General features: G+C 35.4%; 1 protein-coding gene across 1 annotated transcript in view; it reads right to left on the bottom strand.

The window, feature by feature from the left end:
• Positions 1–27,812, bottom strand: part of LOC114675868 (uncharacterized) — a 154,830-nt gene that overhangs the window by 4,368 nt on the left and 122,650 nt on the right. Inside the window, exons 28-36 of the mRNA XM_077971052.1 lie at positions 26,837–26,941; positions 17,688–17,741; positions 16,373–16,477; positions 14,129–14,233; positions 10,902–11,021; positions 4,223–4,327; positions 3,297–3,350; positions 2,811–2,915; positions 1,018–1,071 (exon numbers count right to left, since the gene is read on the bottom strand). Of these exons, the coding sequence (XP_077827178.1) occupies positions 1,018–1,071; positions 2,811–2,915; positions 3,297–3,350; positions 4,223–4,327; positions 10,902–11,021; positions 14,129–14,233; positions 16,373–16,477; positions 17,688–17,741; positions 26,837–26,941 (807 nt within the window). The remainder of the gene's footprint in view (positions 1–1,017; positions 1,072–2,810; positions 2,916–3,296; positions 3,351–4,222; positions 4,328–10,901; positions 11,022–14,128; positions 14,234–16,372; positions 16,478–17,687; positions 17,742–26,836; positions 26,942–27,812) is intronic.

Here is a 27,812-nt window from a genome sequence, read left to right as displayed (position 1 = left end):
TATTTATTATTGTGCTTGCCTGAAATTTGGCTATATACATTCAGCAAAAAACATATACAGGTGAAAAAATATTTCCTCAGAACATTGGAGTTTTTATCAAGACTATGTTATGTGGTTTATTTTTAAAAGTTTATCCAAGATCAAATTGATTTTATCAGGCAGAAATATTTTACAATAACTGGGTAAAATGACAAAGTTAATATAACAATAGACTATTGGGGAAACAGCATCTAAAATATAATTTACTGTGAAACATTAGGGTTTCAGTGTTATGGAAACTCACCTGCAGCAGCCCCCGACCTTCCTGATGGAACAGGAGTCAAGAGGCAAAGCCACTCTGGCTAATATTCTAGGGTTGTAGAATGCTATCCTGCCTTTCATAATCCATTTAACAAAGTAGAGGAAGGGGGGTGGGGGGAAGGAAGGGAGGAAAAGATGAATAAGTGAAACACAGGGGATGTTAAGGGCAGTGAAACTATTCTGTATGAAACTGTAATGGTAGGTACATATCTATATGCATTTGTCAAACCCCATAGAACTATGCAACACAAAGAGTGAAACTTAATGTAAACTATAGATTATAGTTAATAGTAATGTATGAATGTTGGTTTATTAATTGTAACATATGTACCATACTAATGCAAGATGTTAATAGCAGGGAGATTGTGTGCTTGGGATAAAGGGGAGTGGAAGGATGGGTAGATGGAACTCTCTATACAATATGCTCAATTCTGTAAATCTAAAAGTGTGCTAAAATACAGTCTATTATCATAAAATACGATAATAATAATAATAATGCAATCCACTGAGAACCTGCCCTTCTTTAGTGCCTTGGAGTGCATTTTGCTCTCTCCCATTGGAGATACAGGATGTATTGTAACTGGGTTTACTTGGCTGATATGTACATGCCAAACATGGTGGATAACCCCATGCTAAAGTATCCTGCTACAGCTGAGTGTCACAAAATACTAAGACCTCAATGGAAGAGAGAATAAACCTCCTGGAAAAAAAACTTACCTGTAAAATCTTTTATTCTCAGCATCATGTTTTTCAGATCAACCTTCTCATCAACTGTAAGACATGGAGCAGTCACAGAGCAACAATAAGGCGGTTCTTTCGGTTTTTGCCACCCATGACACCTGCCCCCAACTAGAATGTTGGTATCATCTTGAGTTTTAGTTCTAGACTATGAAATTACATTTTTGAATATGCAATACCCACTTAGATTTAAGAATAAGTTCTTTCCTTCACTACTTCCCCTGTATTCATTTTGTTTTTATTAGAATACATCTTTTAGTAATTTGTTTAGAGAAAGTCCATGGCTAGTAAACTTCTGTGTTCTTGTTTGCCTGAAAATGTCTATTTCACTCGAATTCTTGAATATTTGGTGTTCAAAGTTATTTTTCTCTAGCACTTTGAAATAAATATTTTTCTATTTCTTTTTGAATCAAATGTTGGTAATATAAGATTCTTTTATCATTTTGTGTATAGTTTGTTTTTACTCCTGTTAATGATTTATAAATTTCTCTTTGCCCCTGATATTGTGAAACTTTAGAGGAATCTTCAGGAGTAGGTGGAAAAAAATTTTATCCTGTTCAACATTCAGTATTCCCTTTGATCTAGAATAAAAGGAAAGGATGAGGAGATGAGTGATTTATATTGTTCATTTCTCCTTCTTTACTAATTCATCCCTAACAGTTGTTTCTACTTCTTCCTAGTAAGTTGAGAAGGAAAAAAGTTATTTATTCAATTTGCTTTACCCTAGGTCTGGGCACTTTAGTGTGAATTCTCTGGATTTTGCAGCTTACCAGTTTAGTTTCTGAAGAGTGAGAAAGGTTTTGAGGAGCCCAGCTCTGCTGTACTATTGTTTCCAGTGTAGAGTCTTTATTTCCTTTTCTGTCCCCATTTAACATTTATGGCATTAAATTGGTTCCCTTTTATTATTTGATTCATGTTGAATTTCCTTTGCTTATTTTTGTTTTTTTAAAAATTCTGTTGTTCATTTTGTTAGGTATTAGAGGAGAAGAAAACTAGCCAGATTTTGCTTTTTTCATCAACTCAAGTTGGAGTCCTCTGGACCAGTTTGCATAACATTAAAACGAAAATTTTTTGAAAATTTGAAAGAACTTACTTTGAAAACCATTTGAGGCTATCACCTTTTGTTGGAGGGATGGGTAGTGGTAGATGAGTTTACAGGTAAAATTATTTTATCAAATATTATTGGTGTATCCATATTTTCATATCTTCTTGAATCAATACTGGCACTTTTTTCCTCTGAAAAATTTTCATTTTACTAACATATTTAAAATCTAACCTCATATTACATGTAGTATCCTATTATAATAGTAATATTAGACTGACTATTCATAGTTACATCTCTTAACATTTCTAATGTCATTTCTATTCTAGGTCTATTACATGTTAATCTTTCTATTTCATAACAGCTGAATCATATGTACTAGAAATCACCATTAATCAGTTTTAACCATGCCTCATCATAGAGAGTTTTCCTTTTCTCTCACATATTGTGTAACGTTTCTTTTAAATCTTTCACATTCTATTTTTCTTCTTTTCTTCATTCTTTGACCTGAAAGAGGTCTGTTAGTACCCTCACCAATTTTATTATCCATAATGGAATACATTTGCTGGACTTGAATTAAAGAGAGGAAATATGTTTTCATCTGACCTGAATTCTGCTCTAAGCTTTTAAAAATGCCCTATTGATATCAATTAACCACTCTCATTGGTCTATGTATGCTTTCAAACCCAAGCTGTCTTAAACATAATACATTTTTATCTATAATGCTCACCATCAACTGGTAGGTCTTTTGAAAAATCTTCAAGTTCTTTTTCTGAGAGCTCAATCCCCATATTTTCCAGAAATTTATCCAGGTCATTTATATCAACTTTTCCTCCTTAGGAGAGACAAAATATTAAAAAGGAATACTAAGATATGAAAAAAATCCTTCTTAATTCATATGTGTTATAGTTGTCACTTTAATCATCAAGACATAAAGTTTAATCAGATCTAGTTAAGGGTACAAATAGGGTCACCACTAAAACTAGATGTAGAATCTCATCCTCTGACGATATCTTTTGTTTATATCAACATAGTGCAAGTTTTATAGGATGCTGGGTAATTTTCCAAAGAACTACGGCATAATATATCTAACATATGCATAAATATTGGTAGGATGTATATATGGGATTTTAAATTTCATACAAATAAATTTGTATAAATTAAAACAGGAGAATATCTCAGATTTATCTGCTTTCTCACCATACTTTGCACTTACTTTTAACAGTCTTTATACCATCCAGCAACCTTTTTTGATACACCTTTCCTTCAGCTGTAAGAAAAGACACAATTCAGGTCAGAGAACAATAAAGGGAGACTTGCTAAACAATAAAAATGTGACAATTCTTCCCCTAATCCCATAATTTCAGAAAGATGGAGTTTTAAATATTTTTCTCTGAAATTTACCTACTTTTCTCTCAATTAGTTACGAAGATTATTTGGAGACACTTTAATGAGGTAGATCTGTCCACACTTACACAAAAGCAATAATTATTGGCTTAAACATTTTGAAACTTATATCCCATTTTATTTACCTTTATCTCTAACTTCTTTCCTTATACCCCTCTTACTTTTCCATTTTACATTCTCCCCCATACTATCAGGTTCATTAATGCAATCAATAACAACAATACACATGTCTTATTGGCATGAAGGAGTACAATAGCTACTGTTTATGTTAATAAAAATCAAATTAATCAGATTTTTTCTTTTGGCAAAAATCTAGTAATTCTAAAAGCTTTTAAAACTAGAAGTAGAATCTCAACCTCTGACTATATCTTTTGTTTGTATCAACATAGTGTGAGTTTAATAGGATGCTGGGTAATTTTTCAAAGAACTATGGCATCATATGTCTAACATATTTATCATAACATATCTAACAATATTTATCATAACATACTATAAGATGATATACTTATCATAACATAAATAGTGGGAAGATACATGTATGGAATTTTAAACTGAATACAAATAAATTTGTGTTAATGAAAAATAGGAGAAAATCTCAGACTTATCTGCTTTCTTACCATACTTTGACTTAAGAAAAAACCCTAGTAACAATCTTGTATCATTTTAGAAGAAAAGCTCACAATCTCAAAAGCACTCTGAAGCCCTTTGAAGGATACATACATTTTAAATTCTTACCATCAAGCGGCAAAGTTTTTACTAAATGCAAGTAGTCCTCATATGGGACCTCTATTTCCATGTCTTTTAGTGCATCTTCTAGGTCACAGACATCTACCTGTTTTCCTAGAAAAGAGATAGAAATTGTGACAAAAATAAATTTGAGAAGAACACAAATAATGTTAACTAACAATATTTTCACTCATATACCATTATAATAATTTCAAAGGTAAAAATAAAACAAATAATAATTTAGTTCTTTTCTTACAGTATAGAAGTTTAACTATTTCTCCTGATATTTTTTTAAATTTATTTATTATTATTATACTTTAAGTTGTAGGGTACATGTGCATAACGTGCAGGTTTGTTACATATGTATACTTGTGCCATGTTGGTGTGCTGCACCCATCAACTCGTCATTTACATCAGGTATAACTCCCAATGCAATCCCTCCCTCCTCCCCTCCCCATGATAGGCCCCTGTGTGTGATGTTCCCCTTCCTGAGTCCAAGTGATCTCATTGTTCAGTTCCCACCTATGAGTGAGAACATGCTGTGTTTGGTTTTCTGTTCTTGTGATAGTTTGCTAAGAATGATGGTTTCCAGCTGCATCCATGTCCCTACAAAGGACACAAACTCATCCTTTTTGATGGCTGCATAGTATTCCATGGTGTATATGTGCCACATTTTCTTAATCCAATCTGTCACTGATGGACATTTGGGTTGATTCCAAGTCTTTGTTATTGTGAATAGTGCTGCAATAAACATACATGTGCATGTGTCTTTATAGCAGCATAATTTATAATCCTTTGGGTATACACCCAGTAATGGGATGGCTGGGTCATATGGTACATCTAGTTCTAGATCCTTGAGGAATCGCCATTTCTCCTGATATTTTTAAAATAATCATTATGTTAGGAGAGTAAAATGTGAGGCACGTACATTTCATATTGAAAAGTACATAGATTACATAAATTATATTATTAAGTAGTACAATGTCCATAAAATGCACATAATAAATGCTTGATAGAGAGTATATTGCAAAATGGGGCCTCAACCAGCATTACCTTTATAGCAAAGCCAGCCCAGGACACTAGAGGAAAAGAAAATTATAGGCCAATATCTCTGATAAACATACATGTAAAAATCATAAACAAAATACTAGTAAACCTAATTCAACATCAATTAAAAGGACCATTCACTATGATCAAGTGGGATTTATCCCTGGAGGCAAGGATGGTTCAACATATACAAATCAATAAATGTGATATACCATATTAACAGAATGAAGGAAAAAAACATATGATCATCTCAATAGATGTAGAAAAGCATTCAACAATATTCAGCATCTTTTTATGATAAAAACTCAACAAATTGTATATAGAATAAATGTTCTTCAACACAATAAAGCCCATATATGACAAACTCACAGTTAACAACATACTCAATGGCGAAAAATTGAAACTTTCCCTCTAGGATCAGGAACAAGACCAGGAAGCCCACTTTTAAAAAAAATTTTACTTTAAGTTCTGGGACACATGTGCAGAATGTGCAGGTTTGTTACATAGGTATATAGGTGCCATGGTGGTTTGCTGCACCTATCAACCCATCATCTAGGTTTTCAGCCCCACATGCATTAGATATTTGTCCTAATGCTCTCCCTCCCCTTGTCCCTTAACCCCTGACAGGCCCTGGTATGTAATGTTCCCCTCCTTATGTCTACGTGTTCTCATTGGTCAACTCCCACTTATGAGTGAGAACATGTAGTGTTTGGCTTTCTGTTCCTATGTTAGTTTGCTGAGAATGATGGTTTCCAGGGAATCCCACTTATAAGAGAAAGAAATAGAAGGCATTCACATTGAAAACAAAAAGTTGACTGTTTAAAGATAACATGATCTTACGTAACAAAAACCCTAACGACTCCAACAAAACACTTAGAATCAATAAACCAATTCAGTATGGCTGTAGGATACAACATCAACATAGAAAAATCAGTGGTGTTTCTAATACAGTAACAATGAACTATCTGAAAAAGGAATCAAGGAACTAATCACATTTACAATTGCTACAAAAAAGCTTAGGAATAAATTTACATTGTGGTGAGGATTACATGATTGTATTTTTTGTCAAAACTCAGAACTGTACACATAAGGATGAATTTTACTGTAAGTAAGTATATATCAATAAATCAGACTTAAAAAAGAAGGTGAAATATCTGTATCTTGAAAACTATAAAACATTGATGAAACAAATAAATGGAAAGATATCTTGTGTCCACAGATTAGAAGAATTAATATTGCTAAAATGTTCATACTACCCAAAGTGATCTATACATTCATAGGAAAAATAACTAATGAGTACTAGGCTTAATACCTGGGTGATGAAATGATCTGTACAACAAGCTCCCATGACACAAGTTTACCTATGTAATAAACTTGCACTTGTAACCCTGAACTTAAAAAAAAAGAAGTTTTAAAATGAGAATACATGCAATATCCAAAATAAATTAATTTTGACCATCAAAAAAGTGATCTATAAATTCAATGCAATCCCTACTGAAATTCCAATGACATTTTTCACAAAAATAGAAAAAACAATTCTAAAATTAGTATGGAGACACAAAAGATCCCAAATAGCCAAAGCAATCTTGAGCAAAAAGAACAAAGCCGAAGGCATCACACTACTGAATTTGGAAACCTACTACAAATCTATAGGAATCAAAACAGCATAGTACTGGCATAAAACAGACACATTTCAAACAATGGAACAGAATAGAGGTCCAGAAATACATCCACACTGTTATGGTCAATTTTGATTTTTAGACAAAGGTACCAAGAACACACAATGGGGAAAGGACAGTCTCTTCAATAAATGGTGTTAGGAAGACTGGATATTCACATGCAGAAGAATGACATTAGACCCTTATCTCACTCATTAAAGTTACAGTTTCAGAGAAAGAAATAGAAGGCATTCAAATTGGAAAGAAAAAGTTAAGTTGTCTGTTTGCAGATGACATGATCTTACATAAAGAAAACCCTAAAGACTCCAACAAAACACTATTAGAACCAATAAACCAATTCAGTATGGTTGTAGGATATAATATCAACATAGAAAAATCAGTGGTGTAAAACTACTAGAAATTGTAAAACTACTAGAAGAAGACATAGGGGAAACGCTCCATGACTTTGGTCTAGACAACGATATTCTTGGATAGGATCACAAAATCATAGGTAACCAAACTAAAAACAGATGAATGGGATTGCAGCAAACTAAAAAGCTTCTAAACAGCAAAGGACACAATTAATAGAGTGAAGAGACAACCAACAGATTGGGAGAAAATATTTGCAAACCACACATCTGATAAAAGGTTAATATCCAAAATATATAAGGTACTCAAAGAACTTAATAGTAAGAAAAAAAAAACCTGATCAAAAAATGGGCAAGGGACCCGAATTGTTACTACTGGGTCTTCTTTTTCTGTCTTGTTAATGAATTGGATTGGGGACCTTCCTCCATCATATCCATAGAACCAGATGATAGGACAGCGTAAATAGAGTGGAGTGCAATGGTGCCCTAGCCTATGGAGGAGGCATGGCAGAGGAACTTGATATAACTTTAGTTGTGGATATTGTGATGACTTCTATCCTGTGTACTTGGATCCAGCTGTGTACATATCAGGAGAAACAGTGGGTTCATTTCTCCTCCATTGTCTACTATGACAATCTGTATAGCTATTGAAAATTAAAAAGTACTTGTATTTTTGTATTCCAAAAATAAAAGACTGATTGTTCCACATAATGGCAACAAGGAACCACCAGACTGGTTTTAAATCTGTTTAATCACTCAATGACAAATTACTAAAAGTAACACACTTCTGCAGGCCAACCAATCAGTCACAGCTTCTTGCTTCTGAAAGTCAGCCACATGGGAACAGTCACACTTCAATTAACACTTTTGTGAATACCAACCAATCAATAACAATTTTACCAGAGAAATCATGTTTCTACAGATGATGTCAACCTACCCATGCCTCTGAGTTTGCCCATCACTCAACTCTATACTTCCCCCAAATCTTATGTAAGCATTCTGTTCTGCACAGTTGTGACTGTGTCTGACCAGCTTTGTTTTTTATTTCAAATAATTGTTAGTTGTGTCGGCCTTTAAAAATCCTGAAGGGTCTATTTATTTTGAAGATCTCCATCTGGCAGCATTCCATGGGGCTTGTTGGACCAACTGGGGTACTCACCAGGACTCTTATGTATAATTTCTATTTGTCCTTCACATTTGCTGTCGTGTAAGTCAACAATTTGAGATCTTACTGTGTTGTATTGAGTTCTTGTGGGCAAATTAATTTTGTTATCCCAGGATTTGTCTTTGTCCTTAGTGCTAGTTCTTTGTGTAATATAATTAGACTTTTTGATTTGTAGTATATGTGGTAAATATTTTTGCTGTTAACCTGCCTATTCTTCCACTACTTGCTTTGCTTTAACTTTTGCTTCTCTATTTGAATAAAGTCATGCCTCAATTATATTAGGGAATTTTCCTAATATAATTTCCATCCTCCCACCTTGGCCTCCCAAAGTACTAGGATTACAGGCGTGAGTCACCGTGCCTGGACGGTAGCAGCATCTTCTATTGCTAGATGAGCAACAAAGACATCAGCATGCTTGCTGTATTATGCAGAGTAAATACCACACTCAGAAATATAACTTATTTCTCTTATTTATAATAAAAGTCATGTCATCAAAATGTAGGAGAAAATTACTACACATAATATGAAGTTAATATAATTTCCCTAATATAATAATTGAGTCATGCCTCAATTATTTTTGTTTTGTTCTTGTTGTCTTATTCTGTTGAGTGTATAAGTGAATATTTCACAAAGGATGAAAACCACAGGCCCAATCCAAACTAGTCTTAAGGACTAATGGTTGGAGGTTTGTGGGACTAGCCATAAATTTTTGCAAAGGTAACTAGTCAAACTTAAATAAAATTTGAGAAAGCACTCACTATCTTTTTATTTGTGAGAGAAAATCAGTTTTAAAATTTTGTATTCCAGGATTGATGATTTTCAAGTTACTGATATACAGCTCTTTGTAACATTTGCTTGGCTGGTGAACTCAGTTACCATATATAAGCATACATATACTTTTGTGACTCTTTTGTGAATTTTCTTTTGATAAACAGGGAGAATTGCCACATTGCTAATTCTTTACATTGTACTTGCAATCACACTTCCTCTTCCTCTTCTTCCTTTCTTCTTTTTCTCTTTTTTTTTTTTTTTTTTTTGAGATAGGGTCTTGCTCTGTCACCCAGGCTGGAGTGCGGTGGTGCTATCCCAGCTTATGCAACCTCCGCCTTCCTGGCTCAAGAGATCCTCCCACCTCAGTGCCCCCCACCCCCGCCCTAGTAGCTGGGACCATAGGCATGTGCCACCATGCCCAGTTAATTTTTGTATATTTTGTAGAGACGGTGTTTTGCCATGTTGCCCAGGATTCACACTTAGACATTTATATCTAAGCTAAAAGAAAACTCGAGTTTTAAAGGTAGACTTAAAGGATTGGTTAGACTAGTTTTCATTCATGCCTGACAAATGTTTGGCCATGATTCCAGAATACCTTCCAGTCCCTTCTTATAATATTTTCAGTTTTGTTTGCCTCACACTGTTTGAGTTCTGCTTTTCAGAGTCTCAAGTGCTTCTATGCAGCCACTGTATCAACAGATAATTTAACAAATGATTCAAAGACAAAAACAGGATGAAATCATCCTGATTTGACACTGAGATGTCAGCTCATCTCAAGCAGAATCAGCAATAGTGGAGGTCTGGACAATTCCTGATGGTTTCCCCTGTGGCTCTCATTGAGGGAGGACCAAAAGGTAGACTTAGGACTAAAAACATTCTCATACTATTAAGAAAAGTCTGCTATCATGGCTACATAGCAATATCAAATACTATTGATGCAGCTGCTTCCTCTTCTTTCTTTTCTCTCTCTCTCTCTCTCTGATAGGGTCTTGCTCTGTCACCCAGGCTGGAGTGCAGTGGCGCTATCTCAGCTCACTGCAACTTCCACCTTCCAGGCTCCAGTGATCCTCCCATCTCAGCACCCCTGGTAACTGGGACCACAGGCACATGCCACTATGCCCAGATAATTTTTATATTTTATAGAGATGGAATTTTGCCATGTTGCCCAGGTTGGTCTCAAACTCCTGAGCTCAAGCCATCCTCCCACCTTGGCCTCCCAAAGTACTGGGATTACAGGCATGAGTCACCGTGCCTGGATGGTAGCAGCATCTTCTATTGCTAGATGAGCAACAAAGACATGAGCACACTTGCTGTATTATGCAGAGTAAATACCACACTCAGAAATATAACTTATTTCTCTTATTTATAATAAAAATCATGTCATCATAATATAGGAGAAAATTACTACACATAATATGAAGTTAATATAATTTCCCTGAAAATTATGATATTGATGATCCATCCAAATAATTTTGTTCACAGAAATGTCTCAGCTATTACCTCAATTCTGAAGTATCCTATATCTTGTGCCAAGATCTAGTACCTCTATTGGTTGTAAAAGTGTAGGTGATCCAAAGCAGATAAATAAAAACAATTAATGAAAGGTTAAAATGGCAAAATTAATAAGAGAATGAAGGGATGGTAGGAAAGATCATGTAAAAAGTTAATTTCTCACTTACCTAAAACAGCACTCAATTCTTTAATCAACTTATTTAGTTTGACTTTCTTTTCAGCTGTAAGACAAGGCAACATTTGGACACTGATAAAGCCAATCTTGGAAGAAAAGCATAAAGCATTAACTATTTAAATTATGAAGTAAAACCTAGATGAAGGATTACATGTTGTCATTTTAATATTTATAATTCTTGGGCTTTAATAAAGAGCTCTATTATCAGCAATAAGAACTAAGATTTCTTGGACCATAAAGTCTACCTTAGGTAAAATGTTTTCTCTAGCTTTTTGAATGCATTCTGTTTTTAATTCCTTGTTTCTCTTGGAATGGATGATAACACATGCTGGTATATATTGAAGGCCATTGTTTACGACATTATGTTATTTTCTATTATTGGACGACAATGAAAGAATCCCAGGAAAAGGAGCAATTAACAGCACAGTGTGTGGTGAACTAATGCCTTTAAATCTTGCTCAAGGGAAAAATGCCACGTAAGGAGTGAAAAGATGAGTCAAAAGAGGTTGAATGGAGTCAGAGTAACAGTTAACAGTTGGTTTCTGAGTTGGTTCTGTCTGGATCTTGGAATAGAGCACTGAAAAAAGATAATCCTAGCTCTGTGAAGTTTACATAAATTTGTTTTGTTCATGGTTGTATCCCTAAGACTAAAATAGGCTGAGACATGGGTGTTCAACAGATATCATGAATAAATAAATTGATTAAATGAGCCAATTGATAAAATGCTTAGCACTGTGCCTGGCATATTGTAAGACTCAATGTATATAAGCTATGAAGGATCATTGAAGAGTTTTAATGTGAAGAATAATAATGTCAGATTTTCACCTTAGCAAAATCATCCTGGCTAGTTTACATAGAGAAATTGAAGGCAATGATATGATTATTAGACCAGTCAGGAGGCTTTTCTAGTAGTTTAAGCCAGAGATCATGAAGATCTGAATTAAGGTTAGAGTAGTCAAGATAGCCAAGAGATTTTTAAGAGGAAAAAAATGAGAGAGCATGAGATGCCAAAGATAATTTGTAGATTATTGCATGGTAACTGTGGATAAAAAATGGTGACAGAATTTTTAAAAATTATGAATTAGAGAGGTAATTCATGATTTTTGTTTTATCCTTTATTTGCTGAGTTTGGATTATCAGTGAAAAAGCTATGTCTGAATAGGGATTTGTTATTATAGGAGACGATTTCTTAATTTACCTCAATTTAACCAACCTGATGGTCTAAACTTGATTTTCCCTTTCTACTATGAATTCTCACATTCAGACTGATGCTGATGGCATGCCAAATTTTCACAGCTAGTAGGCTTCCATTTTAGTAATCCAGTGCATCTATGTTATGGGTTAAGTTGTTGACTTATTTATAAATAGTTCTACTTTTTATTAAATTGATGATAATTCAATCATTATATAAACTGATGAACTATTAATGGAAAAGGGAGTTTTTCTCATAGAAAACACATTTGAATAATTCAGAATATTCCAGTGAAGGCAAATTGCTAAAAAAGTTCTGCTGAATTTGGTGTGAATAAGATAACTGTAAAAAGATTGGAGAAATAACTAAAACCTAGATAGATTCAGACTGAAATTTCTGGTCAACTTTTTTTTTTAAATTTTAATTTAAATTTTTTTCGACAGGGTCTTGTTCTGTCACCTGAGCTGGAGTGGTGCAGTGCACAATCATGGCTCACTGCAGCCTGGATTTACCATGCTCAAGCGATTCTCCCTCCTGAGCCTCCTGAGTAGCTGGGACTACAGGTGCACGCCACCACCCTTGGCTAACTTTTGTATTTTTTTGTAGAGATGGGGTTTTGTCACATTTCCCAGGCTGGTCTAGAACTACTAGGCTCAAGTGATCAACTCGCCTTGGCCTCCCTCCCAATGCTGGAGTTAGAGGCGTAAGGCATGGCGCCCTGCCTTCTGGTCAACTTAAAAGAAAAATACTTTATTCTTAAAAGAAACTGAAATTAGGAGTGTAGACAATAAATAAATATGTTTATGTAAGAAAATCCCGAAAGAGAATGCCTACATTAAATAAAAATGGCCTTGGGCCTATTTTTTTCTTTCAAGTAAAATGTTTAAGGTATGTATATATCATTTTATGATCCTTTATTTTAACAAGATTTTAAGATGATCTGACCAAATGCTTGTCTCAGTCAATAGAGATAAAAGGATTTTACTATCCTAGACTGAATCACATGGGATAAGTCTAGGTTTGAGATCAAAGATTTGAAATCTTCAACATACACAGGTAAGTGAAATCATCTAGAAATGTGGTTGTGGAAAGAACAACAGACTGAGAATAGAACTGTTATATCACTATCATTTAAACCAGTATTTTTCAAAAATTTTTATTGTAAGCTTCACTAAGAACTCTGAACACCCACCATATCACACACACACAGACACACAGACACACACACACATATCATAAAGTTTCATGAAATAATATCTAGCCTAACTGTGTGACATATGCTCTGATATTTTCTTTTCTCTTCTATACTATTTCATTAAAAAATGCTCACTTAACCCACTAATTTGAGGGGAGGAATAGAAGTCCATAAACAATGAGCCTCAGGAAAGGCAGAGAAGAAAATTATGGAGAGCATGAATTCATAGCAGCTGAGAATGTAGAGAGTTGTAATAAAAGAAAAAAGTTTAATATTATTAAAGGCATCAGAGAACTCAAGTTAGAAAAAGGTGAGTGGTGCACACTGGATTTGTCTGCTAGGATGTTGCAGTCAGCTAAGTAAGAGTATTTTTTAATAGAATGGTGAATGTGGGAACCGGATTCTCTTTATGAGAGAAGAAAATATGAGGTGATCTCCTTTCCTTCTATTAATAAATCCTTCCCTTCCATTTTGAATGCTACCTCCTGATCATTTTCTGGCTTAACAAAATCTTAGCTTCATTTTATGCAATGCTTAGTATCCATAGGGGAAAAACTGGATTTTAGATTAATTGAAGTGATTAAGAGAATCATTAGATTATCTTAGATTAATTGAATTAATTTAGATAATTATTTCTCTTAGATTAATTTAGATTAATTGAAATTATGAAGAGATTAAGAGAAATGATTTTTTCCCTGACTTTGAGACTGAGTTCTTCGCTAAACTTTTGAAAAGTCTTGATATTTTGATGATCTGGTTTGAGAAATTCTCATTTTCAAGTTTAAAAGAATAAGTACCCCTTAAAAAGTATAGGGGTGATTACAGTGCTCACAGTCATCTGGTAGTCTTTCTGTTAGATCCATGAATTCCTCTTCCGTGATCTTTATCCCCATGTTTTCTAAAAGAGTGTCCAGCTTATTGACATCAACACTGCCTTCTAAGTAAGGAATAGGAAAGGAATATGGTAAAGCAGAATGATTCTAAAATTGGACTATGCATTCATGCTGCTGTATTATTTTTCTTCTTTATTGAGCAAGAGTTTTATCACATTGAAAAAATATTATTTATTTCCTAGTATTATTGTTGAGATTTTAAGACAAACACCAAAAACTTGTCTGTTATAGCTAATAGAAGGATAAAAATTAGAACTGAATTCCCCAAATCTTATTGCGGGAACAAGCCCACAAAGCAAAAATATTCTTAAATAAGGCTGAAAAGTTAGAGCTAATCATGACCACAATATTCCACAGAACAGGAGTTATTTTTGTTGCCTGTATTTGCAAACTATATGTCCTGCTTTTGACTGAAATCCTTATCTGACAGCCTTAACTCTTCATCTTTTGCTGCGTATTAAATTTTTCTTTTTTTCCTTTAGGGCTGAGGAAAAAATCCATGAAAGTTTGACACTTCCTGCCAGATCATAGTAAAATAAACACTCGTTAACTTGCAGATCTACTGAAGGAGCCATAAATAATGACTCAGCTATATAGGAAAGGAAGATTCATGTTTCAAAAGTACAAATAAGAGTTTAAGACTAAGCCTTTTTATTGCACTGCTTACTCACGCTCAAGAGACTTTATGCCTTTCATCAACCTTTTCTGATACACTTTTCCATCAGCTATAAAAAACGGAACATTTTGGAAATAGAGTTAGAAGACAGTACAGATCTTTTAATTTCAGAAAGAACTTAAAATCTTTGCCTAAGGAACATTTCAAATGCAAATAGGTAATACACAGTAACAAAATGTTCACTCTTGGTAGTACATGATTAAAATGCAAATGATAACAATTATATGTGCCTGCTCACTTTTCTGTATTGGGAATGTAGGGAAAATAACATTCTCTACTGCTGTTTGTGGGAATTCAAATTACGATAACTTTTCCGGAAAAAAATTTGACAAAATAAAATATCTTCCATTTTGCAACTTTACTTAAATAAATCTAATCTTGACAAATTTTAGGATGTTTGCAAAGTTTTCTCCACAAGGCTGCCAAATAAAATAAGGACATATATTCATAGATAGGAAACTGGAAATATACATCTCAATTTTTTTATATTTATTTATTTACTTTTGAGATGAATCTCACTCTGTCGCCCAGGCTGGAGTGCAGTGACACGATCTTGGCTCACTGCAACCTCCTCCTCCTGGGTTCAAGCAATTCTCCTGCCTCAGCCTTCTGAGTAGCTGGGACTACAGGCGCATGCCACCACACCCAGCTAATTTTTTGTATTTTTAGTAGAGACAGGGTTTCACCGTGTAAGCCAGGATGGTCTTGATCTCCTGACCTTGTGATCTGCCCGCCTCGGCCTCCCAAAGTGCTGGGATTACAGGCCACACATCTCAAATTTTTGATAGTAGTTATTATTTTGAGGTAGGAATAGAAATATTTTGATATTTTCTTATCTGTATTACCAACGTTTTCTATGATGAATCACATTAATAGTCTGAAGAGATGAGAATTATTAATATATACATAAATTTTATCTATCTATCTATCTATCTATCTATCTATCTATCTATCTATCATCTATTCATTATCTAAAAAGTGCTGAAGGAAAATGCTCTAAAATATTAACTTTGATTATCTTTGGGTTATGAAATTAAAAACATTTTTTATTTTTCTGAAATTTTTGGTTTTATTTCACCTAATAACAAGTTAAGAAATGTAGCCTTTTCTCAATGTACAAAATTATCCATTCTTGGTAAACGACACATTCTATTTTTCAGAAACACATGCAGCTACTTTATTTAGTTCCTTTCTATTGTCTGTCTACTCCTGTTTCTTTCCCCTCCTCTCTCTCTATTTTCTTGTCTCTTTTATTTTTCTTTTAATCTGTTTCTACAAATCTAGCTAATCAATAACCTGAAGATGTGAATAATGAATTTGAACTTTGACAGCAACTTACAGCTGAAAGGTTTGATGATTTTCAATTAAAATCTAAGTGATGAAAGTTTTATTTGTATTAGCATTAGCTTTTAACATTTTAAAAGCATTTTTAGTTTATTTTGGAATGTTTTTATATATCCACAAAACCAGACTACCTAAAAATCACAATGGCATCCATAAGACTTACCATTAACTGGCAATGTTTTCAGCAAGTTCAAGTGTTCATCAGGCATGAGCTCAATCCCCAAGTTTCCTAAAACACTTTTAAGTTTATTTGTATCAACTTTGTCTCCTTTGAAAGAAAAAAAAGTTGTTCACACATGGCAATTTTAGGATATTATAATTTCCAAAAATCATGAAAAAGCTGGACCATATAATGACATCTTTACTTATGTATTCTGACATATTCCTTTTGTTTTTTAATTTTGCTTTAAGTTTTGGGATAGAAGTGCAGAACATGTAAGTTGGTTACATAGGTATATGTGTGCCATGGTGGTTTGCTGTACCTATCAACCCACCATCTAGCCATTAAGCCCTGCACACATTAGCTATTTGCCCTAATGCTATCCCTCTGCTTGCCCCCCACCTCCTGACTGGCCCCGGTGTGTGATGTTCCCCTCCCTGTGTTCCTGTGTTCTCATTGTTCAGCTCCCACTTATGAGTGAGAACATGGGGTGTTTGGTTTTCTGGTCCTGTGTTAGTTTGCTGAGGATGATGGCTCCCAGCTTCATCCATGTCCCTGCAAAGGACATGATCTCATTCATTTTTATGGTTGCATAGTATTCTACATTCTCACATATTCTAATAGTGTTTAAGGATGAGTAAGATAGAACTTCCTTGATTCTTCATGAAAAGAGACAGTGGTCTCCTAAGCCTAATGTAAAGACATGCTAGCACTGAAGAAAATCTGATTGTACAATCAGCCTATAATTTAGGGATATCTAGTCTTTTTTGTTTTTAATGCTGAATTATGTGATTATTATTTAAAGCAACCCAATCCACTTAATCCTTTAAAAATATTTATCTTCTTACTTTCTGTGTCTATCTAGATTTTGACTACTTAAACCAGAAGTTATTAACTCAAAAGCTCACAAGAGTCTGGAGGTAAAGGAAAGGAGTGAAATTGGCTTAGGTGAAACAAAGAGCACATGCTTTATCCAAAGAGAAAAAACATCAGCTATTTTGTGAGTAAATGCAGATTCAGTGTTTCCAGACCTTATGAAAGTTGATAGCAGTCTGGATTCAACCATGGGTGGCCAACTTGTGACCTCTGATTAAAATACCGGTTCAGATCAGCATATTATTGTTAGAAATCACAGAAAATAAAATTTATTCCTCAAATATACCATTCATTTTTACGTCCAAGTCCTAAATAACCAAAGGGAGAACGGTTCTATATAAATATGTAAAATATTAGCACGAATACATTTAATATTGGGAAAGCACCATGCAAAATTCAACAGAGTTAGAGTTCAAGTAAAAATGTTTTAGTAATGTCTTACCTGTAAAATATTTCATTTCATTCATCACCTTTTTCAGATCAACCTTACCATTAACTGTAAGACAAGGAATAAATTGTTCAGAAACATGACAATGAGACTATGAAAATGATGTTACACAGAGGAAAATTTAGTACTTATTTGCTTTAGAACATGTAACTTTTGATACACCCTTCATAAGAAAACTCACATGATAATAAACACAATTATTTCCTAAATACAATTAATATTTCAGCAGCATTGAAGTATTATGTTTTATGGGAGAAAAGTGATTCCTAGTTTCTGAAAAAAAGTATTTTTTCTTCTAGCAGCAAAGTAATAATCCATGTCAATGAGAAAAATCTAGCTGTAACCCAGGAATCACAGAAGATTAAAAATGTAGTTATTTCATGAATTCAATAAACTTTTACCACAAAATACCAGTAGAGTGGCCAGAAAAGTATATCAATTGTTAATAGTCCTGCTAAATCTATGGTGAGAAGAATTTTTTGATCCTTAATCTACATCTATTCAAGTATTCCTGGACACAAATAATTTCTGTGTCAACACCAGCTACAGGTCAGGACAGCATGAAAACGTGTTTTTGTTCAACTGAACTATTATAGGTAATCAAGCCCATCATGGAAAAAGATAAGATCTTTGAAGGGGATTAGTGCTTTTTCGGCTTTGTGTATGGTTTGCTATGGTGGGGAGTCAACTAAATCCTTTTGTCTTTTGATTGCCCAGCTGGTTTTTAATGAAAAATTTTAAAAAATTAATAGAAGGGCTCTCTGCTATAGGTTATTTAATTGGGGGATTTCCACTGAGAACTAGGCCCTCAGGGAGTTTTATTTCATTAAATTATTCTAAATGTATCTCAAATCATAAGGAATCTATTAGCAGGAATAAAAATGTTCTGTGTGACAAGGAAAACTTCATTTATGTGTAATTTTTTAAACTTTTTTTTAAAGTTCAGCGATACAGGTGCAGGTTTGTTATGTAGGTAAACATATGTCATGGGGGTTTGTTGTACAGATTATTTCGTCACCCAGGTATTAAGCCTCGTACCCAATAGTTATTTTTTCTGCTCCTCTCCCTCCTTCCAACTTCTACCCTCAGGTAGATCCCAGTGTCTGTTGTTCCCCTCTATATGCCCTTGTGCTCTCATCATTTAGCTCCTACTTATAAATGAGAAGGTGCAGTATTTAGTTTTCTGTTCCTGTGTTACTTTGCCAAAGATAGTGGCCTCCTGCTCTATCCATGTCCCTGCAAAGGATGTGATCATTTTGTTTTAAATGCCTGCATAGAATTTCATGGTGTAGATGTACTGCATGTAATGTTATTCTTTTGTATTTACCGTAACCAACCGTAACCAAAGTTCTGGAAGGGATCTGCAAATATGGAGACCTGAATAGGAATCATTGTCTCTTTTACTAGCACCTCCAAGCTGTTTGCCTTTTGGGAATCAAATGCTACTGATCTCTACAGGCTGCTAGGCCTATATCAAGCCTTAGGCTCTGATAGTGTCCTGGAAGAAAGAATGGGCATGGGACTCTCTCCCCCATGGACTAGGAAAGCACCAGGAAAGTGTCAGAGCATGGGAATAGAACTGAGAAGCAGTAGACTTGGGAAACACTTGGCACTAAAACTCTAAAGACCCTAATGAAGGTCAATAAAGGCCAGCGTGAGGTATTCACGGTTCCTGTGACTCCTAAAAAGCCAAGAAGGAGTAAAACAGGTGGGCAGAAACGTTCATTCTGGTGGTGAATGTTTCAAGCGGTGAAAGTACAAATATGTTAGAACAGAAGCTTCTTTCCACTGTATAAGTTCAAAAATAGTCTGTTGTGAAATGTGTAATAGGAAATTGTATTTAAAGAAGACTCAGTGAAGCTGCATTCAGAAGTAAATTTATGGTTTAAACTTTATTGTTAAAGCAGAAAGACAAAAAGGAACTAAGCATGCCACCCGAGGTGGGGGATGGTAACCATAGAGGAAGAAACAAAAACCTATGAGATTGGAATTAATTCCTGTATTATTAATACAGGTAAAAATAAAAATTAATAAAAAAAAAGCAGTGAAAGACAGTGAAAATACAAATGAATACAAAAGCTAGTTATTTGAAAAACTAATCAAATGTATTTTGTTCTGATGGGCTGATTAAGAGAAAAAGGAATCAAAGATATGTAAGAATAGGAAAAGAAAGAGAGCCATATCATTCAGGCTCTGGCAGGTAAAATATATCTTTAAATGGAGCATCAAAGAATGAACTTATTTACAAAGGTATGACCTGGATAAAGGGGAACCAAGAGATGATGAAAATCCAGATGGGGTTGGTTGGGGTACTGGGACAGAGGGAAGCCATTAGCCTTGTTCCTGGGCTTAAAAGTGAAAAGACTTAATGTGGCACATATACACCATGGAATACTATGCAGCCATAAAAAAGGATGAGTTCATGTCCTTTGCAGGGACATGGATGAAGGTGGAAACCATCATTCTCAGCAAACTAACACAAGAACAGAAAACCAAATGCTGCATGCTCTCACTCATAAGTGGGAGTTGAACAATGAGAACACATGGACACATGGAGGGGAACATCACATTATCAGGGACTGTCTGGGGATGGGGGGCTGGAAGAGGGACAGCATTAGGAGAAATACCTAATGTAGGTGATGGGTTGATGGGTGCAGCAAATCACCATGTCACATGTATACCTATGTAACAAAATTGCACATTCTGCATATGTACCCCAGAACTTAAAGTATAAAAAAAAAAAAGTGAAAAGATTTAGAAGGGAGAAGTAAAACTTTCTCTATTTACAGATGACATGACAGTTTATGTAAAAAATCCTAAGGAGTTTACAAAACAACTATTAGAATTCATAATTTAGCAAAGTCACAGAATATAAAGTTAATATACCAAAATCAGCTATTTTTTTATATACTACCTGCCGGGGGAGGTGTCAGAGCCCTGGCAACGAAAAGTGATTGGTTTGTGGGTAGTAAGATTAATTTATGGACCACAGTATAGGTTTGAAAAGGCAAGCGCTGCAGAAGAGTGCGGTGGGGCACTTTGGCAAGAGAGGAGTGAGTGTGTAACGGTGGATTTTCCTTAGGGGTATTTATGGACCTTAAAGCGGGAGCTTAAGGGTAATTTGGATCATCTTAGCCACATACTTCATGATAAATAATTACATTTGTAGACATTTTGGTGCCTTGATGCCAGCAAGGGTTGCACAATGAGTTTTGACATGCACGCATTTCGGAGATGCATAGAAATTCTAGTTTCTTATACATTTTTGGAAAAAAAAACCTGTTACCAGATGGTGGCTTTAGATAATAGGGAAGTCTAACTACTTCTAAATTCCTCTGATAAGGACTTTTGCCCCTGGAGGTCTACTTGATGGCTATCAGGTGATCTTTGCTTTCCTCACTACCAAGAAATAATTTGAAAATAAAATTTCAAGAACTCCACTTCCAACAGCATTGGAAAACATTAAATATTAGAAATAAATTTAACCAGGGATGTAAAAAGACTTTTACACTGAAAACTATAAAACATTGCTAAGAGAAATTAAATACCTAAATAAATATAGTCCATTATTTATCAGTTGGAAGAGTCAATATCATCAATATGTCAGTTCTTGCAAAATTAATCTATACATTGACGGCAATTCCAGTATGCTTTTTTTGTGTGTGTAGAAATTGACAAATTGATTCTAAAATTATATAGAAAAAAAGAACCTAGAATATCTAAAGCAATTGTGGGAAAAAGACAAGACTGGGCATATTCAGGGTGTTATGGCTGGAAAAAAGAAGAGAAAGAAGAAAGAACAATGCTGGAGGATAAAAAAAAAAATTGAACTTACAAAGTCATGTGATTTTCAATGGAGATACCAAAACATTTTGATGGGGAAAGGAAACTCTTTTCAGCAAACGATGTTGGAATAACTAGACATCCATATAGAAAAGAGTGAACTTCAACTCATACATCACACAATACACAAATATTAAAGATAGATCAACTGACTTAATTGTAAAAGTTAAAAACTTAAAGCTTTTAGATGAAAACATAGGGGAATATCTTTGTAACTTGGATTTCCTAGATAAGATATGGAAAGCAATAATCATAAAGAAAGAGAAAAATCTAAGTAAGGTTTCATCAAAATTAACAACTTTTGCTCACCAAAAAACACCATTAAGAGGCCGGGCGCGGTGGCTCAAGCCTGTAATCCCAGCACTTTGGGAGGCCGAGACGGGCGGATCACTAGGTCAGGAGATCGAGACCATCCTGGCTAACACGGTGAAACCCCGTCTCTACTAAAAAATACAAAAAACTAGCCGGGCGAGGTGGTGGGCGCCTGTAGTCCCAGCTACTCAGGAGGCTGAGACAGGAGAATGGCCCGAACCCGGGAGGCGGAGCTTGCAGTGAGCTGAGATCCGGCCACTGCACTCCAGCCTGGGTGACAGAGCGAGACTCCGTCTCAAAAAAAAAAAAAAAAAAAAAAAAAAAACACCATTAAGAAAATGAACAGGCAAACCATAGACTGAGAGAAAACATATCTGAGAAACGGCTAGTATCCAGGATATATAAAGAATTCCTAGAACTCTATTAATAAACAACCCTAAGTGGGCAAAACAATTTGAACAGAAACATTACAAAGGAAGGTATATAACTTGCTATCAAGCAGTTGAAAAAGTATCCAATATCATTAGTCATCAGGGAAATGTAAATTAACACAATATTGAAATACCACCACACACTGACTCAAAGGACTAAAATAAAAAATATTGATAACACCAAATGTTGGTAAAGAGTGAAGCGAATAGAACTCTTAGACATTGTTGGTGGTAGTATAAAATGGTGCATCCACTTTGGAAAAATCTCTAGCAATTTCTTTTAAAACTAAAAATGCATCTACTTTATGATGCAGCATTTCCATACCTAGGTATTTACCCAAGTGAAGGGGTGGCCTGTCCCTCCACACTTGTGGGTATATCTCATCAGATGGGATGAAAGACTGAGAAAAGAAATAAGACACAGAGACAAAGTATAGGAAAAGAACAGTGGGCCCAGGGGACTGACATTCAGCATACCAAGGACCTGCATTGGCACCGGTCTCTGAGTTCCCTCAGTTTTTATTGATTATTATTTTCACTACTTCAACAAGAGGAATGCGGTAGGAGAGCAGGGTGATAATAGGGAGAAGGTCAGCAAGAAAACATGTTAGCAAAAGAATCTCTGTCATACCTTAGTTGAAGGGGAGGTACTATGCCTGGATGTGCACGTAGGCCAGATTTGTTTCTTTCTGCCCAAACATCTCAGTGGAGTAAAGAATAACAAAGCAGCATTGCTGCCAACATGTCTTGCCTCCTGCCATAGGGCGGTTTTTCTCCTATCTCAGAATTGAACAAATGTACAATTGGGTTTCATACTGAGACATTCAGTTACTAGGGGCAGGCAGGAGACAGAGTCCTTCCTCTATCTCAACTGCAAGAGGCTTTCCTCTTTTACTAATCCACCTCAGCACAGACCCTTCACTGATGTCAGGCTAGGGGACAGTCAGGTCTTTCTCATCCCACGAGGCCATATTTTTGACTATCCTATGGGGAGAAACCTTGGACAATACCCAGCTTTCCAGGGCAGAGGTTCCTGCGGCTTTCCGCAGTGCACTGTGCCCCTGGTTTATCGAGACTAGAGAGCGGCGATGACTTTTACCTAGCATACTGCTTGTAAACATTTTGTTAACAAGGCACATCCTGCACAGCCCTAGATCCCTTAAACCTTGATTCCATACAACACATGTTTTTGTGAGCTCAAAGTTGGGGCAATGAGGTTGGGGCAAAGTGGCTGGGGCAAAGTTACAGATTAACAGCATCTCAGGGCAAAGCAATTGTTCAGGGTACAGGTCAAAATGAAACTTCTTACATTTTTCCTTTCTACATAGACACATTAACAGTCTGATCTCTCTTTCTTTTCCCTACACCAAGAGAAAGAAAACACAAGTCCACATATAACTTGTGTAAGAATGTTCATAGCAGCTTTATTCATTATAGTAAAATACTAGTAAAAATCTGCATCCAACAATAGAAGAAGAGATAAACATGTTATAATAGATTTGTACAATAGATTATTGCTCAGCAATGAAAACAAATGAATTACTGATACAAGCAACAACATGGATGAATCTAAAAACAGTTATGCTTAGTAAAAGAAGTTTTGGCAGACCATATTTTCAAAAAATGGCTGAGATATATATCCCATCCGACATCCTCTTCTTAAAATGTGACTGATGTTGCTGGGTGTGGTGGCTCATGCCTGTAATCCCAGCACTGTGGGAGGCTGAGGCCTGTGGATCACTAGAGGTCAGGAGTTGGAGACTAGCCTGGCCAGCATGGCGAAAACCCGTCTCTACTAAAAATACAAAAAGATTAGCTGGGCGTGGTGGTATGTGCCTGTAGTCCCAGCTACTTGGGATGCTGAGGCATGAGAATTGCTGGAACCTGGGAGGAGAAGGCTGCAGGGAGCCAAGATCACACCACTGCACTCCAGCCTGGGTGACAGAGCGAGACTGTCTTAAAAAAAAAAAAAAAGAAAAGAAAAACAGAAAAAGAAAACATTAACTGATACATCTCCCACCAAGAGCTTAGACTGAGTCAAGCTTTAGACTTAGACTTTTGCCATGGCTTTGACAATAACATTTGGTGAAAATGATGCTATGTGACTTTTGAGGCTATATCACACAAAGGATAGTTTTCATCTGGCATTCTCTCTCTCTCTCTCTCTGTCAGAATGTTTCAATTTGGTACCCAACAACTGTGCTATACAGGGGCCCAAAATAGCTCATGCAGTGAGACCATATGGAGAACACACTTGGAGAGAAGCAGAAACCCTCTCCAGCCCCAATCCAATAACTATCATCAACTGCCAGACTTGGGCGAATGAGCTCATAGATGATTCTGAACCCTAACTTCTGAGTTTTCTAGCTGAGGTCCCAGACATCATGAATCAGAGATAAACCATTCTCACTATGTCCTGTCTAAATTCCTGACCTACAGAATCTGTGAGCATAACAAGTAGTTGCTTTATGACACCAACTTTTGGAATAATTATGTTGCAGCATAATATATATATAAAGTAGAGGCTTTATACAAAAGAGTAGTTACTATATGAGCCATTTATATGTTTTGGGGTAGGTAAAATTAATTTATGGTAGAAAAAATTGGCATATTGGTTGCTTCTAGGGTAGGGTGAGAACTAACTGGGATGGAGCATGAAGGAAATTTCCGGAGTGACAATAATGTTCTATATCTTGATGTTTGGGTTACACAGGTATACTCATATGTCAAAACTCAGCAATCATGCACTGTAGATGTATATCAGTAATTACATTAACTGTACTAAAAACTAACCAAAAGAGAAAAAAGAGAGATTGTCAGACTCAAAAAATGGAGTCTAAATATATGCTGTATACAAGATATATCCTTTAACAATGTGGGCACAGATAGACTGAAAATCAAAGGAGGGAAAAGATACACTATGAAAACTGAAAAAAAGCTAGTAACACTGGTAATATGGACAAAGTAGTATTTAAGGCAAGAAAAATTACAATAAGTAAAAAGGGACATTTTATAATGACAAATGCATCAACTCAAAAAAGAAAATATAATACTAAAATAGCACAACCACACCTAAAATAAAAGTACATGTGTACATTTAACTCATTATCTTTACAAAGTTCCCTATTTCATTTTAAACTTTTATTTGCAATGGCTGAATGATAACAATCACTACTTTTCTCAGATAATTGTTGGGGGTGTTCCAATTATTATCCACCACTGGCATTTCTCTTTTCTTCTCTCCCACTTATTTGTTTTTCTCTGTTAACTTTCTTTCATTATATTCTTCTAGTACCGTCCACCAAATCCACAATTTTGCCAGATTAATTTTCCTCTTTCTGTGTATTTTCTGGCCTATTGGTGGCCCTGTTAACACTTTCACTTATTTTTAGTAATAGTTCACAACTTCCTTACTTAAGGTTATAAAATAACATTACAAACCCAGGGCAGGATTAGGTATTAATAATAAGGTAGAGATTTTATTTTGGCCAGGGGTTTCAGAAATTCTGAAATTCTGCCTATAATAAATTACTACTTCCCATAGATCCCCAAGATAAATACAGTCCCAGGAAATTACTGACAATTTTTAGAGTCCAAATCTCTTGAGGTACATCTTCTCATAAGCCAGTAGTGCTTTAAAAGATTCAGGCAGATGTGGACTGTGGGTATAGTCTATTTCATTACTCTCCAACCTAAAACTGGGTCTCAAATTTTACCACTGTTACTTGAAAAAAGGTTAATACAATGTATACATGCCAGCATCAGGGGAAATGGAAAAGGAGAGGAGCTGGTTTAAATTGTCCACCATAAACTTTTCCCCGTAGGACCCATATGAAAGTGCGAGACAGACAAACACTGATTCAGATGGGTGTCATGTACAGCAGGTATACCTAGCCATAGTAAAAGGGAAGAAAACATAAAAGATTAAGTGCCCTTAAAAACATAAATACTGATGTCACCTATTAGCAAATGTGGCCAAAGGTGTGGATTGGAATTTGAGCAATACCTATCAATTCTCCCTACCTTACAGGGAATACAAAGAAAAGTTGAATATAAAAACACACACACACACACACACACACACACACAGACACACACACACAGACAGAGAGAGAGAGAGAGAAAAGGAAAGCAGAGAGAGAGAGAGAGAGAGAGAGAGAGAGAGAGAGAGAATCATGATCATGAAATCTTTCTCCAAATACACATGCAACGAGCAAGAGATAGCATGTGTTCTCCCTTTGGACTCGAGTTTTTCCTCTAAGGTTTTCAGAATGCCTTCTTGATACCAAATAAACACTTTTTTTTTTTTTTTAAAGAGACAGAGTCTTGCTCTGTTGCCCAGGCTGAAGTGCAGTGGCTATTCACAGGCACAAGCATAGTGCACTGCAGCCTTGAACTCCTGGCCTCAAGTGATCCTCCTGCCTCAGCCTCCAGTATAGCTGGGACTACAGGTAAGCACCACTGAATCCAGGTCCAAATAACATTTCTAATGATTGTTATAAATAGGTTTATAAGACTAATTCTTCTGTAGGGTTCAGCAATATCTAAAATTCTCACCATCAACTGGTAGGTTTTGTGTTAGATCTTCAAGTTCTTTTTCAGTGAGGTTTATGCCCATGTTTCCCAAAACCATGTCCACTTTGCTGGAGTCAATCTTCCCCCCTTAATAAAAGAGAGATATACAAGCAAAAGTTAATGTCTCTAAAATGTGGGGAAAACTATCAATTTCTTAGGATTATGGTTAATATTTTCATACGAAAGACCAAATACTAATAAGACATTTACAGGTGTACGAAGAGTCAGTAACATACTTAGAATTAGATCTTGTTTTAACAGTCATGATAAGCATACCCGGTATAAAGTTTTAAAGGTGACTAAATTACTTCTCACAGAATTTCAGCAAGGTGACAATCCAATGTTTCTAACTCATTTTTTCTGGTTTTCATTGTATTTATTTTTACAATTAACTTCTAGTTATGTTAAGGGATACTGGATTTTCCATTCCCATTTTTTTTTCTAAAAAATATTTTAAAAATTTATTCTGAAAAAAAATAACAAAAACAGGATACATATGCAGAACGTGCAGATTTGTTACATAGGTATATGTGTACCATGTTGCTTTGCTGCACCTATTGACCCATCCTCTAAGTTCTCTCCCCTGACCCCCATCCCCAATAGGCCCTGGTGTGTGTTGTTCCCCTCTCTGTGTCCATGTGTTCACAATGTTCACCTCCCACTTGTAAGTGAGAACACGTGGTGTCTGGTTTTCTGTTCTTGTGTTAGTTTGCTGAGGATGATGGCTTCCAGCTTCATTTATGTCCCTGCAAAGGACATGATCTCATTCCTTTTTATGGTTGCATGGTATTCCATGGTGTATAAGTACTCCATTTTCTTTATCCAGTCTATGATTGATGGGCATTTGACTTGGTTCCATGTCTTTGCTATTTTAAATAATACTGCAGTAAACATGTGTGCATGTGTCTTTACAGTAGAATAACTTATATTCTTTTGGGTATATACTCAGTAATAGGGT

Source organism: Macaca mulatta, chromosome 16 (assembly GCF_049350105.2).
Source record: "Macaca mulatta isolate MMU2019108-1 chromosome 16, T2T-MMU8v2.0, whole genome shotgun sequence".
In the NCBI taxonomy this organism is placed as follows: domain Eukaryota; kingdom Metazoa; phylum Chordata; class Mammalia; order Primates; family Cercopithecidae; genus Macaca; species Macaca mulatta.
The sequence above is the reverse complement of the archived record's forward strand: the minus strand, read 5'-3'. Positions and strand labels throughout refer to the sequence as shown.